Source organism: Oncorhynchus keta, chromosome 12, assembly GCF_023373465.1.
Source record: "Oncorhynchus keta strain PuntledgeMale-10-30-2019 chromosome 12, Oket_V2, whole genome shotgun sequence".
Lineage (NCBI taxonomy): Eukaryota > Metazoa > Chordata > Actinopteri > Salmoniformes > Salmonidae > Oncorhynchus > Oncorhynchus keta.
The window spans coordinates 43,734,822-43,749,381 of NC_068432.1; the positions used below are offsets into that span (position 1 = coordinate 43,734,822).

The 14,560-nt window shown below is 42.7% G+C and overlaps 1 protein-coding gene across 3 annotated transcripts in view; it reads left to right on the forward strand.

Moving 5' to 3' along the window:
• Window positions 1-8,280, forward strand: part of LOC118391615 (roquin-2-like) — a 50,813-nt gene extending 42,533 nt beyond the window's left edge. For 2 of the 3 annotated variants that reach the window (XM_052458415.1, XM_052458416.1), the window contains exons 17-19: window positions 413-596; window positions 7,386-7,510; window positions 7,857-8,280. In XM_052458415.1, coding sequence (XP_052314375.1) covers window positions 413-596; window positions 7,386-7,510; window positions 7,857-7,995 — 448 coding nt within the window. In that variant the 3' untranslated portion in view covers window positions 7,996-8,280. The remainder of the gene's footprint in view (window positions 1-412; window positions 597-7,385; window positions 7,511-7,856) is intronic. The other variant, XM_052458418.1, reaches the window with a different exon arrangement.
• The last annotated feature ends 6,280 nt before the right edge of the window (window positions 8,281-14,560 follow it).

Sequence of the window (14,560 nt, forward strand, 5' to 3'; positions counted from 1 at the left end):
TCTCTCCTCTCCTCTCCCCTTCTCTCTCCTCTCCTCTCCTCTTCTCTCTCATTGTGCTGCAGTCAGTTCTCTCCTCAGACTAAACATAGAGCATCTCTCAGGTCTGTCGTTGCTTGCTGCTCACGTTCTCTTCTGTAACCCCCTCTGACTAACAGTCTCTCTGTAGCTTTGATTGGAGAGGGGAATCTAGTCCTCTGTTCTGTACTCCACAAGTCTCTCATTCTGCTGTCAGTACATCAGCTATTTACACCATTTCAGTCAGAATACACATGATAACAGTACAGTACAATACAATGCAGTACCATACAGTACAAAGCCACTGTTTTACTGTAATGTTGCATATCTGAAGCAGCACATACAATGAAGATATTGTAGATAATCTTAAATTGCCACCATTCCTGTATGTTAACAGTGAACAGCTAGCCGCCCTTCGGCGGTCCTTCAGCAGTGGAGAGAAGGTTGGTGCAGGAGACATGCTGCAGACTGACTACTGTAAAGACACGACAGAGCATCAACTGGACAGAGACGTAGAACTGGAGCTGTCTGTACTAGACGTAGAGGACCCTGTCCTGCAGGACAACCGTCAACAGTCTGAGGTGCAGTGACGTCTCTATGTGTCTGATTGGTTGATTTCATTATTGACTGATTGATTGATTGGTGTCTGTGTCCCATAAGGGATGATCTGGGATCTGTAAAGTGGTGGAATATTGCAACATCTGAATTTGTAATGTAGTTAGTTGGTTAAATCAAATATGTTTTCCAGGAGGCGGAGCTAGCATGTTGGAGTGAACGGCTGTGCGTGAGAGGCTCCTGCAACTTTTTTGTGAAATAATCTAATTTAACCTACTTTATGGCACTTTTTACAACAAACGTTTCTTTCTAATACAAGATTGTAACTTTTTATATGAAAATGCCGAGTAATAAGCGACCAAAGGACAATAAATTCACAACAGAGGCCTACTCCCCACTAAACAACGAGACAGACATGGCGGGAGGCACATGCAACAACGTGACACTTACAGAACTTACCCGGGCTCTGGGGGAGCTACGTGTTGCTATAGCTGAGGATCTTAAGGCCACTATTGCTGAACTGGACACCAAAATCGAGAGCATCATTCGAACGGTCGCGTCGCATGGCCAGAGTATTGTGGACCTTGAGAAAGCTTCTGAATTCAACGCTGGTAGGATCGACGAGTTAGAGAAGCTATGTATGTCATTGCAGGATACTGTGCAGAGGCTTTCTGTGAAAGTGGTGGACCTGGAGGGCCGATCCAGACGTAATAAACTTTGCGTTGTTGGTCTGGCAGAGGGGATAGAGGCTGGCTCTCGCCCTACCGACTTCTTCGCCAAGCTATTGAAGGATGCAATGGGATCGGATGTTTTGGATTTGGATCCCCAGCTGGACCGCGCACATCGCTCCCTTGTCCCAGTGTCTGGACCGGGCCAATGTCCTCGCCCAGTAATCATCTGTTGTCACAGTTTCAAGACCAAGGATCTTATCCTGCGTGAAGCTCGAATGAGGGGCAACCTGTCACATAAAGGGCATCCATTCCGTGTCTATGAGGATTATGCGCCCGATGTGGCAAAGCATCGCGCCGACTACAGAGATGTCATGACCAAACTCTACAAACTCCATCTTCGCCCAGCCTTACTCTTCCCTACAAGAATAAGAATTACCCCGCCTTCCGGTGAGAAGATTTGGCTCTCCTCGGTTTTGGACGCAGAGAAGTTTATCCGGGGATATACACCAATCCCCCGTACAGGTTAGAGTGCCTTGTTATTGCGTGTTAGGGTCTGCTCATGGACTCGAATCCATACTATACCATATTGGGTGAAAACACATTAAACGGGCTCAACAAGGGCTACCGAACATGTAAGACGCTGAGCAGACCAATGGATGGCGGTCAGAGCTCTCATTTAACTTTAAATTCACTTTCATCCCGGCGGTGCTCAGCGATGCATATTTTTTACTTCCAAGTTTGATCACTGACACCTTCGGACGGATATACTTATATTCCCCCACTTTTGTTTTGTTTCGTTATTTATTTTACAATCCTTACATTATTCTTACTACCATACCATTTATTTATTGCTTGCAGGGGACTGGGGGTGATGGTTGGGAGGGGGCAGACGCCTGGTTAGCAAGTTGATGTTTTGTGCCGTTCTGCCTTTGTCTGGCCGTGGGCCTCTCTCCCGACTAGAGTCCCACCAGCCCTCTGTAGTGCTTATGTATGTGTAGGTGTGCGTAAATATAATTACTATTTGTACTTTATTACTATTTTCTCTTAGCATTTTAGTATTATGTATGTGTACATTTTAAATTAGTGTAGATTGTTATTCTGGGGTATGAATGTTTGTATGTGTATGTGTGCCTATGGATGTATATACATATTCTTTAAATATATATATGATTTTTTTTGTGTGGGTATGTATACATACATGTATGTATGTGTGTTTATTTTTTTAATTTTTTATTTCACCTTTATTTAACCAGGTAGGCTAGTTGAGAACAAGTTCTCATTTGCAACTGCGACCTGGCCAAGATAAAGCATAGCAGTGTGAACAGACAACACAGAGTTACACATGGAGTAAACAATTAGCAAGTCAATAACACAGTAGAAAAAAATGGGCAGTCTATATACAATGTGTGCAAAAGGCATGAGGAGGTAGGCGAATAATAACATTTTGCAGATTAACACTGGAGTGATAAATGATCAGATGGGCATGTACAGGTAGAGATATTGGTGTGCAAAAGAGCAGAAAAGTAAATAAATAAAAACAGTATAAAAACAGTATGGGAATGAGGTAGGTGAAAAAGGGTGAGCTATTTACCTATAGACTATGTACAGCTGCAGCGATCGGTTAGCTGCTCGGTGTGTGTGTGTGTATGTATATATATATGTATATATAGGTATGTGTATGTGTGTGTATGTATATATATATGTGTGTGTGTGTGTATATGTGTGTATGTGTATGTATGTATGTGTATATATTTATATATATATATAAATATATAAGGTATATATTTTTATTTATTTTTTATTAAACATATTTTTTTTATGGGGGGGAATGTTTCATTTAACAAATCCTTGTTCCGATCTCCTGACCCACAGTATGTAAAGGTACGGCTGACTATGTCGGTTGCGAATGGTTTATTTTTTGACCAGCAGTGCTTAGCAATATTATCTTGAGGCTATATCTTGCTTATCTCTGGGATTGACCCAGGATGACGCTTAAATGCGCAATATGTTTAAGTTGCAACTTATTCGGTTTAGGTTTATTAGATGCTAACTGAACACTTAACTCGCGGGAGCCTCCTCAGTTCATATGTTAGTAGAAGTTCTAGGATAGTGAGAGGTGAACGTATAGTTGGGATTTTATTTTTGTTTTACCTTGTTAGAGGTCGCGCCGTGCTTTTTTGGCATCGGCCAGACAATGTGTTTATTATTTTTATTTTTCCTTTTTTTTCTCTCCTGTTTGTACATGCCTGTTAAATGTGGGTTGATGGGGGGGGGGGTAAGTGTTGGGGAAATTAGGGGAACAGGGTGGGAAGTAAAGGTGCTTGCAGGGGGAGGGGTGGGTTGGATACTGCTCGGGTGTAGGTGCTACATATGCTGATCGTGATGGTTTGGTGCGCTTTCTTACCTTTCTATCAAGTTACATGGTATGCAGGCCACCATAGGAACTACAAACGAGAGGAGGACGGGACTTACATTCACTTCCTGGAATGTCAAGGGTTTAAACGAACCAATTAAGGCAAGGTCCTAGCCCACCTGAAAGCACTCTCGTCTGATATTATATTTTTGCAAGAAACCCATCTGAAGAATAACTCTCATAGCAGACTTAAGTGTAGGTGGGTGGGGCAAGTGTATCACTCTGACTTCTCTGCCAAAATGAGAGGCACAGCGATTCTGGTACGGAAAGGAATTCCCTTTCTACATAAAACCACTATTGCGGATAAAGAGGGTCGGTATGTGATCGCAATAGGAGAAATCCACTCTACCTCAGTAACTCTACTAAATATCTATGGGCCAAACATTGACAACCCCTCTTTTTTCAAAAGAGTCCTTGCCCTGATTCCAGATATCTCCCATACTAACCTGGTCATTGGAGGGGACATTAACTGTGTGCTAGACCAATACTTGGATAGATCCTCTACCCGGCGAACCCCTACCTCCTATTCAAGCGAATTCTTGAATACCTACATAAAAAATTCAAACTTATTTGATATATGGAGGATCGCTAACCCTACGGGTAGGGAATACTCCTTTTACTCTCATGTTCACAAGGTTTACACTCGAATTGACTACTTTTTGTTGGATGCTAGACTACTCCCCTATACCTGTAATGTGAGGTATCATGATATTATAATCTCGGACCACAGTCCACTCACCTTCTCCCTGAGATTGGGTGACATTGTACCAAACGAGAGGGTCTGGAGGTTGAATCCTCAGCTCCTCACAGAACCAACATTCTGTGAATATCTTAAAGACCAAATTACATTTTTCTTTGATACCAACTACAACACAGAGACCCCCCCAGCATTATTGTGGGAAACACTGAAGGCTTATCTGAGAGGCTGTATCATCTCCTTTCAGGCTGCCAGGAGTAGGCAAAACAGAGGAAAACTGGAAGAACTAGAGGGACAAATTCACTTACTGGATAGGGAGAATGCTAGCCACCCATCTATGGAGAAACATAAAAAAATTACCTCTAAAATTAGAATATAATCAGATTCAAGATATAATCAGATCCCCCTATCTGCACAAAATGTTGGTTCAGGCCAATGAGGATGGAGCTCTCCCTTCTACTTTGGATGAAGCGTTCATTACAGTTATACATAAGAAGGGTAAAGATCCAGAAGAGGTAGGGTCATACAGACCAATATCTCTCCTTAATACAGACCAAAAGATTTGAGCAAAAACTCTGGCTAACAAGCTTAGCACTTTAATTGGCAAATTGGTCCATTCGGATCAGATTGGCTTTATCCCTAACAGAAACTCATTCTTCAATCTCAGGCGCCTCTTCAATATTATGTATTCTCAGAGGTTACCCAACGTGGACCTTGCCGTCATATCTCTTGACGCCGAAAAGGCCTTTGACCAAGTTGAGTGGCCCTATCTATTCAAGGTCCTACAGAAATGTAATATTGGAGATAGGTTCATAAATTGGATCCAGCTTTTATATAGGAACCCCTGTGCCAGAATACTCAATAACCAATCATTGTCGCCCCGATTTAACCTCAACAGGGGGACAAGGCAGGGTTGTGCGCTGTCGCCTATGCTCTTCGCCCTAATTATCGAACCGCTCGCTCAGACGATTAGATCTCATGCAGCAATACACGGCTATAATACTAAAGATACTCTAAATAAGATCTCCCTATACGCAGATGACATCCTCCTCTATGTAACAGAACCCCAGGCTAGTATCCCAGCTATTCTTGATGTGATCAAATTGTTTGGTACCTTCTCGGGATACAGAATAAATTGGAACAAGAGTGAATTAATGCCCAAACGGTCGCAAAATACCTCCTGGCTAGAACATCTCCCATTTAAGTTATCTTCAGAAAAATTTACCTACCTAGGAATTGTAGTTACCAAACAATACTCCTTACTATTTTGAAGAACTCTCCCAATTTCTCTGCTCGGAAGAATTAATGCCATTAAAATGGTCTTCCTCCCACAACTGCTCTACCTATATCAGAACATCCCAGTATTCATACCTAAATCCTTTCATAAACAACTGGACTCAATAATCAATCCTTTCATCTGGGATTATAAAACACACAGGATAGGTAAAAAACACCTCTGTAAATCCAAGATGGAAGGAGGATTGTCTCTCCCAAATGTTATATTTTATTACTGGGCCGCTAACCTCCGCATTGTTACGTTTCTGTTGGATGACGTACTTCCGGCATCCAGCTGGCTTAGTATGGAGCGTGAGGAGTGTCACCCCTTCTCTATTGGCGCTGTGATTTTGTCGCCTGTCAATCTGGAGATGTCACTTTATTGTAACAATCCTATTATACATAGCACAGTCCGAATCTGGAAGCAAATTAAAGTCCACTTTGAGCTTAGACCAATGTCATTCATGCTCCCTGTCGCCAGGAATCCCTCCTTTGCCCCTTCTAACCTTGATAACACCTTTGAGCAAGAGAGTTGGGGATAAGTACCATAGGGGATTTATACATAGAAGGGACCTTTGCTTCCTTTGAGTTGCTGAGGGAAACTTATAATCTTCCCAGAAGTAATTTTTTCTGATACCTACAAATTAGAGACTACGTTATAAAACACCTCCCAACATTTGAGAATGCTAAACCTTCCATGTTTGACAGATGCATAAAAATATGCCCCACCTCAGATAAACTGATATCGCGTCTATATGATGCTTTTTAATTTGTTAGCACACCTTCTACTGATGCCATCAAGGCAAAATGGGAGGAAGAACTCGGGACTGACATCTCGGTGGCAGACTGGGAAGAGAGCTTGGAGTATATCCACACATGCTCCATTAATTCCAGACATCGTCTCATACAATTCAAGGTATTACAGATTACACTATTCCAAAACTAAACTGCATAGGATATTTCCTGACACATCCTCTACATGTGATAAATGTCAGGCTGCGCAGGGTACACTACTCCACTGCTTTGCCCTGTGCTCTAGCTTGCATGGTTATTGGTGTGGAATTTTTAGGATCCTCTCTGAAGTTTTGGAGACTTCAATAGATCCAGACCCGCTTCTGATAATCCTGGGAGTATCTGAGTCCCTAAACGGATTAACCAACCCCCAAAAACAACTCATCTCGTATGGTCTCATCTCATCAAAAAAACTAATCTTGTTGCTTTGGAAAAGGAGGGAAGCGCCCTCTACCAAATTATGGCTCAGTGAAATGGCAAACACTGTACACTTAGAAAGAATTAAGATATATTCTGAACAATAAATTATCAACATTTGATCAAATCTGGCAGCCTTTACTCTCCTACTTGGATGAGTCGGCGCTGTGAATTTGTACTTATTAACGCACTCTCAATTGTAATATTTTAATCTACTTTGGGCAGCGTGTGCTGGCCCTACCACCCGAGCAGTTGGGAGGGGGGGGGAATAGGGGATGGGGAGGGGGAGAGGGGGGACATCTTCCCTCTTTCTTTCTACGTGTCCTTGTTTTGTATGTCGTGTTTTGTATTATTTGTTCTGCACCCAGAACTCTGAGTCTTATTGTTCCTGTCTGCTCTTTTATGTTTAGATAAGAATTGTATACCTGTCATGTATACCTATACACCATTCTTGTGTGTGTTTAATAAAAATATTTGAAAAATATTAAAAATAAAAAATATGTTTTCCATGTCTACTCTCTCCGTCTGACTTTTTCTCTGGTTGTCTTAGAAGCCCCTGGAGCTGAGAGAGCCCCACCTCCTCACCCCTCCCAGCAGTGAACCCATGAGGACACAGACAGACAAGCTGTCAGCAGACAAGATGGAAGCTCAACTACTGAAGAAGATGGCCTTCAGGTGAGCTCGGTCAACAACTAGCCTCAACCGATGTCTGGCAACGTGAGACAAGTAAACACTAAACACACCAGTAGCAAGGCTCAATATTGATGTGGTTTCTCCCTCATCGCAAACATTCCATTCAATAACCTTTATTTATCCCAGAGGGTAATTATTTTTGGCAGGCATGGTCATAACATGGTCATACACACATCAGATAGGCCAACACTTGGGTGAGTAAGTGCAGCATAAAATAAACAACTGTTCCCTTACTGCAGCTTCTCTATTTCTGACAAGGACTATAAAGGCAGAGATCTCTTCTACTCAGTGGTGACTGATCAGAGCTCATACTGCATCTGTGTTCCAGGAGGTCTCTCTCCCCTGTAGGTCTGGGCTCAGGAGGCCTCAGCGTGGGGAAGCTGATGATGAGGACCGGCCCTCTGAGACTGGGGGACATGGGCCCTTGCCCTAACACAGGCCCTGAGATGCTGCTCAACGGGAACTGAGAGGGCAAACACACCTCACCGCCACGCCTGGGGGTGCCGAAGGTGGTCCCGAAGCGGTGGCCCCGAGCATTGGTACCGGCCCAGCGCTACACAGCTCCTACACCTGCTGTCACAGTAACATCTTAGGATTGTATAGGCCTGTATCATCAGACAGCGATAAGGTCTCACCCCACTAATATCACCAGTCTGAGGGCATATTACATACAGTATGCTACTTTAGACCACAGGTAGTGTTGTTTCAAACATGACAAAGAGAGATGTATAGTTCAGACACACACACACACACACACACCAGTAGCCTCTGTCGCATTTACTCTTTTCTCATCTCGGCAGGGTCTTTTTTTGATCAAGTGTTTGTTTGGGTGTGCTGCTCGCTCTCCACTTCCTATAATGATGGTGATGATGGTGTTTATCATGCTTCACATGGCATCCAATAGTTTTATTTTTGTTAGTTCTACAATGTTTCCAAGGTAACAAAGGTGTTCAGCACTGTTGTGTGTGTGTATGCGATCAGCATCTGTTGACATTGAGCTGATGACAATAACAGCACATTACTATGCATTTGTAGTCATAGGAAGGATATTTGCCTCTCGAAAAATTCAAAGTCTTTACTTTGAAAAAAAATAGCGCTAATTGAACAGGGTTTGTAGGTCTTAAAAGAGGACGATGAACAGGAAGAGATGGAGGATACCAACACTAGATGTTGCTCTAGTCCAACTCCCGTCTACTTTAGACATTGTAGTAGCCTATCAAAGGTTCCTAAGGCTTGGCCGTGTTATCCTGTGTGACGTGTCATTTGTTGGTCTCAAGCATTTCATAGATGAGATTGAAGACGATGACGATCAATCAGATGTCACCGCACTCACGTGTATGCACAACTGTGGCCTTTTTTATGTTGGTCAAATATCTCTTCATATTTAGTCTCCACCATGGGGCTAAGACGTTACAAACACCAAATAGTAAAACATGTATCAACAATCCTTGATATATTCAACAGATTTCACTATTCAGTGGTTCTGGCACCATCATGTATTGCCATCCTCTGTGCAACTGCAGCCAGGGATTGAATTATAGTGATCTGCTGTGATGAAATGACACGTCATACTTACAGATATCTGTACACTGTAATCACATGACATATACTCACAATGTAAACTGGTTGTTGCAGCTCATTTTGCTTCTGTGCATCAAACTCATAACCTGCGTTTACTATGACAGATTGTCAACAAACCACCAGGTGATTATTGTGTTCCCTCATGCTTTCTTTGTTTAGTTCTATCCCTGGTCAAACTTTTCACTAATGTTTTGTTATTTTCTTTGAAGCATTGCTAACTTCCGTGAAGTTGTTTGTCAAAATATTTTGTATCGGGATCTCTGTTTTGTTTCGTTGTTGGTCGTAATTTTTGGGAAGAAATGAAACCGATCCATCAGTCTGTCTCTATATTTACATTTACATTACATTTACATTTATATATTCATGTTTCGAGCAGTCTTTTCACTGCTGGTTAACGGTCTAACGAATACAGTCCATCATCATTATGTGATCGCTACAGAGGGTCATGCATTGTCCTAAAAGGGTCAGTGTTATTTTACTGCAGTTTTGTGCACTGAATGTTCTGTTTGCTGTCTTCTCCTGCCTGTGGGGGTGAAGAGATTCGGGTGACGCTATGTGTTAACTTGCAGCACTTAGATAAACTCTCCTATTTATAATAGGGTTTATTTTGTTACGGTCTGAAAGGAAGCAGACAGGCTAAGTGAGACAACTTGACCAGTGATTGATCATTCTTAAGGACTGCCCCATACATATATAGACATACAGTATATCTATTATCTAAGCATTACTGACAGGCTACTGTATTTCTGTTGCTCTTCTGTTCCTGTTTCAGACTTTGACTTAAGAAATTGTCTTAATGTCATATTGTGTACAATCAATCAGCGGAGTCCATTGTTGTCTAATGGTGGACAGGGCCCTTTAGGGGATAGGGGCCTTTGGGTATAAGATGTGGGCAGGACCAGGGGGTCTATTAAGGTTTAGAACCTGGTCAAGTTCAAGGGTAGTGTTGTGATTCTAGACCAATCTATCTGGCTCCTGTAGTTTAGGTTTGTTCCAGCAGGGAGTGCTAGAGCCTAGTCTCTGCAGCCCTTAGTGATAGAGCCTAGTCTCTGCAGCCCTTAGTGATAGAGCCTAGTCTCTGCAGCCCTTAGTGATAGAGCCTAGTCTCTGCAGCCCTTAGTGATAGAGCCTAGTCTCTGCAGCCCTTAGTGATAGAGCCTAGTCTCTGCAGCCCTTAGTGATAGAGCCTAGTCTCTGCAGCCCTTAGTGAGAGCCTAGTCTCTGCAGCCCTTAGTGATAGAGCCTAGTCTCTGCAGCCCTTAGTGATAGAGCCTAGTCTCTGTAGCCCTTAGTGATAGAGCCTAGTCTCTGCAGCCCTTAGTGATAGAGCCTAGTCTCTGCAGCCCTTAGTGATAGAGCCTAGTCTCTGCAGCCCTTAGTGATAAAGCCTAGTCTCTGTAGCCCTTAGTGATAGAGCCTAGTCTCTGCAGCCCTTAGTGATAGAGTCTCTGCAGCCCTTAGTGATAGAGCCTAGTCTCTGCAGCCCTTAGTGATAGAGCCTAGTCTCTGCAGCCCTTAGTGATAGAGCCTAGTCTCTGCAACCCTTAGTGATAGAGCCTAGTCTCTGCAGCCCTTAGTGATAGAGCCTAGTCTCTGCAGCCCTTAGTGATAGAGCCTAGTCTCTGCAGCCCTTAGTGATAGAGCCTAGTCTCTGCAGCCCTTAGTGATAGAGCCTAGTCTCTGCAGCCCTTAGTGATAGAGCCTAGTCTCTGCAGCCCTTAGTGATAGAGCCTAGTCTCTGCAGCCCTTAGTGATAGAGCCTAGTCTCTGCAGCCCTTAGTGATAGAGCCTAGTCTCTGCAGCCCTTAGTGATAGAGCCTAGTCTCTGCAGCCCTTAGTGATAGAGCCTAGTCTCTGCAGCCCTTAGTGATAGAGCCTAGTCTCTGCAGCCCTTAGTGATAGAGCCTAGTCTCTGCAGCCCTTAGTGATGGAGGATTTATGTTGCTAAGCTACTGATAAAGGGTTTACTCATTACGCTGATTCTGTTGAAGGAAGCAAACGGAACCAAACAAGGAGGGACATACCTGAATTTGTACAATATAAACTCTCATTTTAGTTGCAAAACGCAATATTTTGCAACTGTTTGGCTAATGAGTACACCCCTGAACACATCTTCAGCACTGAATATTATGGGTCATGAGCGCAAATATTTACATTAATGAATATAGTTTAATGTAACTTTTCACCACATAAATGTGCTAAGGAGGGATTTATAATTTGCTATAATGTGTTTATGTCTAGATTCAATACCAAAAGTATTACCCAGTTGGGAAGGGAATGGGCACATTTAAGAACAGGGAGTTATGTTGGTAGAGTTCCCAGAGAGTTCCAGTGCCTGTCTAATGACTCACTGGTGTAATGATCTGATCGCACTGCACTTCCCACGTCATCATTGCAAGGTGCTCTTACTACCCACTATCCAGCCAGTGCCCTCAGGTCATGCATGCTAGTCCCTCTTGTTGTCATGGTGAAGGAGGAAGTACATGATTCTGTAGTTGTGATACAACACACCCAGCCCTGTAAGTGTTCTGCACATGCCCACTGTGTGGCCACGCCAAGTATTTTAGCCTGCCTGCAGCATTTGACTGTTTACTGCTTCTGAAATGCTTTATTATTGACAACGATCAATGTATTATTACTTACTACCATCATTGGTTGAGTTGTAGTACTTCACTCTGGATAAGTCAAGTCTGCTTCTTCAGTTGAATTTTGAACATTTTCTGAAGTCAAAGTTAGCCGAGGATGGTCTTGTAAGGTGAAAACATTTGCCTGTTTGTCAATTGTACAACTATGACAGAACTGATGTTTGAATATTTATGTCTGTATTAGACATTTTCTTAGCAAATCTATTGTTCGATTGAAATGTAAATGAAATACAAGATGGTGCACACATCCATCATTATTGTACACGGCTGGCACCATCGTTAGATGGACTAACTGCTTGTTTATACAACAAAATGTCATCAGATATTTAAATAAATACTGATATAGAGGGACAAATAAAGGTTTCACAATGATGAAACTGGCTGAGACAGCATAAAAAAAGTCTAAATGAATAATATGTATTCCATTTATTTCATTTGAAATATCACTTTGTGAAAGGTTTCCCTGCATTGCAAGGCAATATCCTGAACCGTATTCTTAGTTTGAAGTATTGATTGTGTTCAGATGTGACCAGCCAACTGCCTGACCTGTTGGTTGTCTTTGTGTGCTATTTGCTCCTGCACTGACAGCTTGGCCAAGCAGAATACTCCGATACTTTTTTGATGGACCAGGCAGACCTGTGAAATCAGAGGGAGATGTCAGTACCTGAAACGTTGCTTGCTACAATAAATGAAAAACAAACACAAAATATGTGTCCTGTCTCAACTGCTTAGAGGACTTCGGATCTGGGCCCATATTCTGGGCTCCCAAGAGGCACAGCGGTCTAAGACACGGCATCTCAGTGCGAGAGGCATCATTACAGACACCCTGTGGTCCTTCTGTAGCTCAGTTGGTAGAACATGGCGCTTGTAACGCCAGGGTAGTGGGTTCGATCCCCGGGACCACCCATACGTAGAATGTATGCACACATGACTGTAAGTCGCTTTGGATAAAAGCGTCTGCTAAATGACATATATTTTTATTTTATATTGATTCGATTCCAGGCTGTATTACAACTGGCTGTGATTTTGGAGTCCCATTGGGTGTGCACAATTGTAAATAAGAATTTCATCTTAATTGACTGGACTAGTTAATAAACATAAGGTTAAATATTCATAAAGCTTCAGAACAAGTGTGAATGGCTCCCCCTGGTGGGCTGCCTGTGACTATTGCTACGATTTCCTATTGTACACACTTCCCCTCCAGCTCTATTTCAACAGAATATACCAGAGGTAGATACAGAGTTTTATGAGGTAACATTTCACTCTTTAGTCCAGGAACATGATGAAACAAGCCTTGACAGGAAGAACTAGCGTTACATGGCCTTTACCATGGTGTTGCCGAACCTGAATTTAGATTCTGATACAATGTTTCCTCAGGGTTTTGATGGCGGAGGGGAGTTGCACCAATATGCAACAAGAACCATATGTTCAGAGGGGAGTGTGAGAGGAAATGCAGAAAGAGATGGTGAAGCAACAGCTGTGCTGGAATGAGAACAATATGTGTGTCAGTTCTGATGGTACGGAGCGGGAGGATGAGGGTCAAGGACCAGAATGATCGGTACTGGAAAGACATAGGAAGAAGAGAGATCATGATGCAGAAAGCAGTGGAGCGTCTAGTAAAGAAAACAAAGAGGGCCAAGGTAGAAAGCAATAGTCGTGATGTGTTGGAGTGGAAAGTGGTGTTTGATGAGACCACAAGGCCTCACACCCTATCCAACTAACTAATGCCATAGAGAAAGAGGTCGGTGAAGTGAAATGAGCTTGTCTCATTGGAAATGGTAGATTGTTAACATTGTGTGGTAGACAGGCTCAGCAAGAGAAGATTCTGAAAGTGGAAAAGCTTAATGGGAAGAGGATTAAAAGCCATGTCCCTGGTGATAATGCTAGATTGAGGGGTCTTCACTGGGGTCCCAATATCTACGTCCACAGTTGATATTAAAGAGAATGGGAAGGAAGGCAGAGTGATTGAGGCCAAAAGGTTAATCAGTAGGAAAGAGGGTCAAACAAGTGAAAGCTTATCAGTGATGCCGAGGTTTGAGAAAGTCTTCCTTAGTTTCAATGTTAGAGAATTTGTCCCATATGCACTGTGGTGTTTTAAATACCTAAAGAATGGTACATGTAGCTTCTCAGGGTAAAGGAAAGACAAGATGTGCCAAGTGTGGAGGGGAACATGATTATGGTGAATGTGGAAGCAATGTGAAGGTAATGGGGCAAAACACAGAGCAGCTTTTGGTGGATGCCAACTACAGAGAGGCTAGAGAGGCTCAGAGATACAGGATCAGTCATGATGTATCATATGCAGAGGCTGGAAAACAGATTGGTAGAACTACAGTGCAGACTGATGGATCATGGATGTACAGTGGGGCAAAAAAGTATTTAGTCAGCCACCAATTGTGCAAGTTCTCCCACTTAAAAAAGATGAGAGAGGCCTGTAATTTTCATCATAGGTACACGTCAACTATGAGACAAAATTAGATTTTTTTCTCTCCAGAAAATCACATTGTAGGATTTTTAATGAATTTATTTGCAAATTATGGTGGAATATAAGTATTTGGTCACCTACAAACAAGCAAGATTTCTGGCTCTCACAGACCTGTAACTTCTTCTTTAAGAGGCTCCTCTGTCCTCCACTCGTTACCTGTATTAATGGCACCTGTTTGAACTTGTTATCAGTATAAAAGACACCTGTCCACAACCTCAAACAGTCACACTCCAAAATCCACTATGGCCAAGACCAAAGAGCTGTCAAAGGACACCAGAAACAAAATTGTAGACCTGCACCAGGCTGGGAAGACTGAATCTGCAA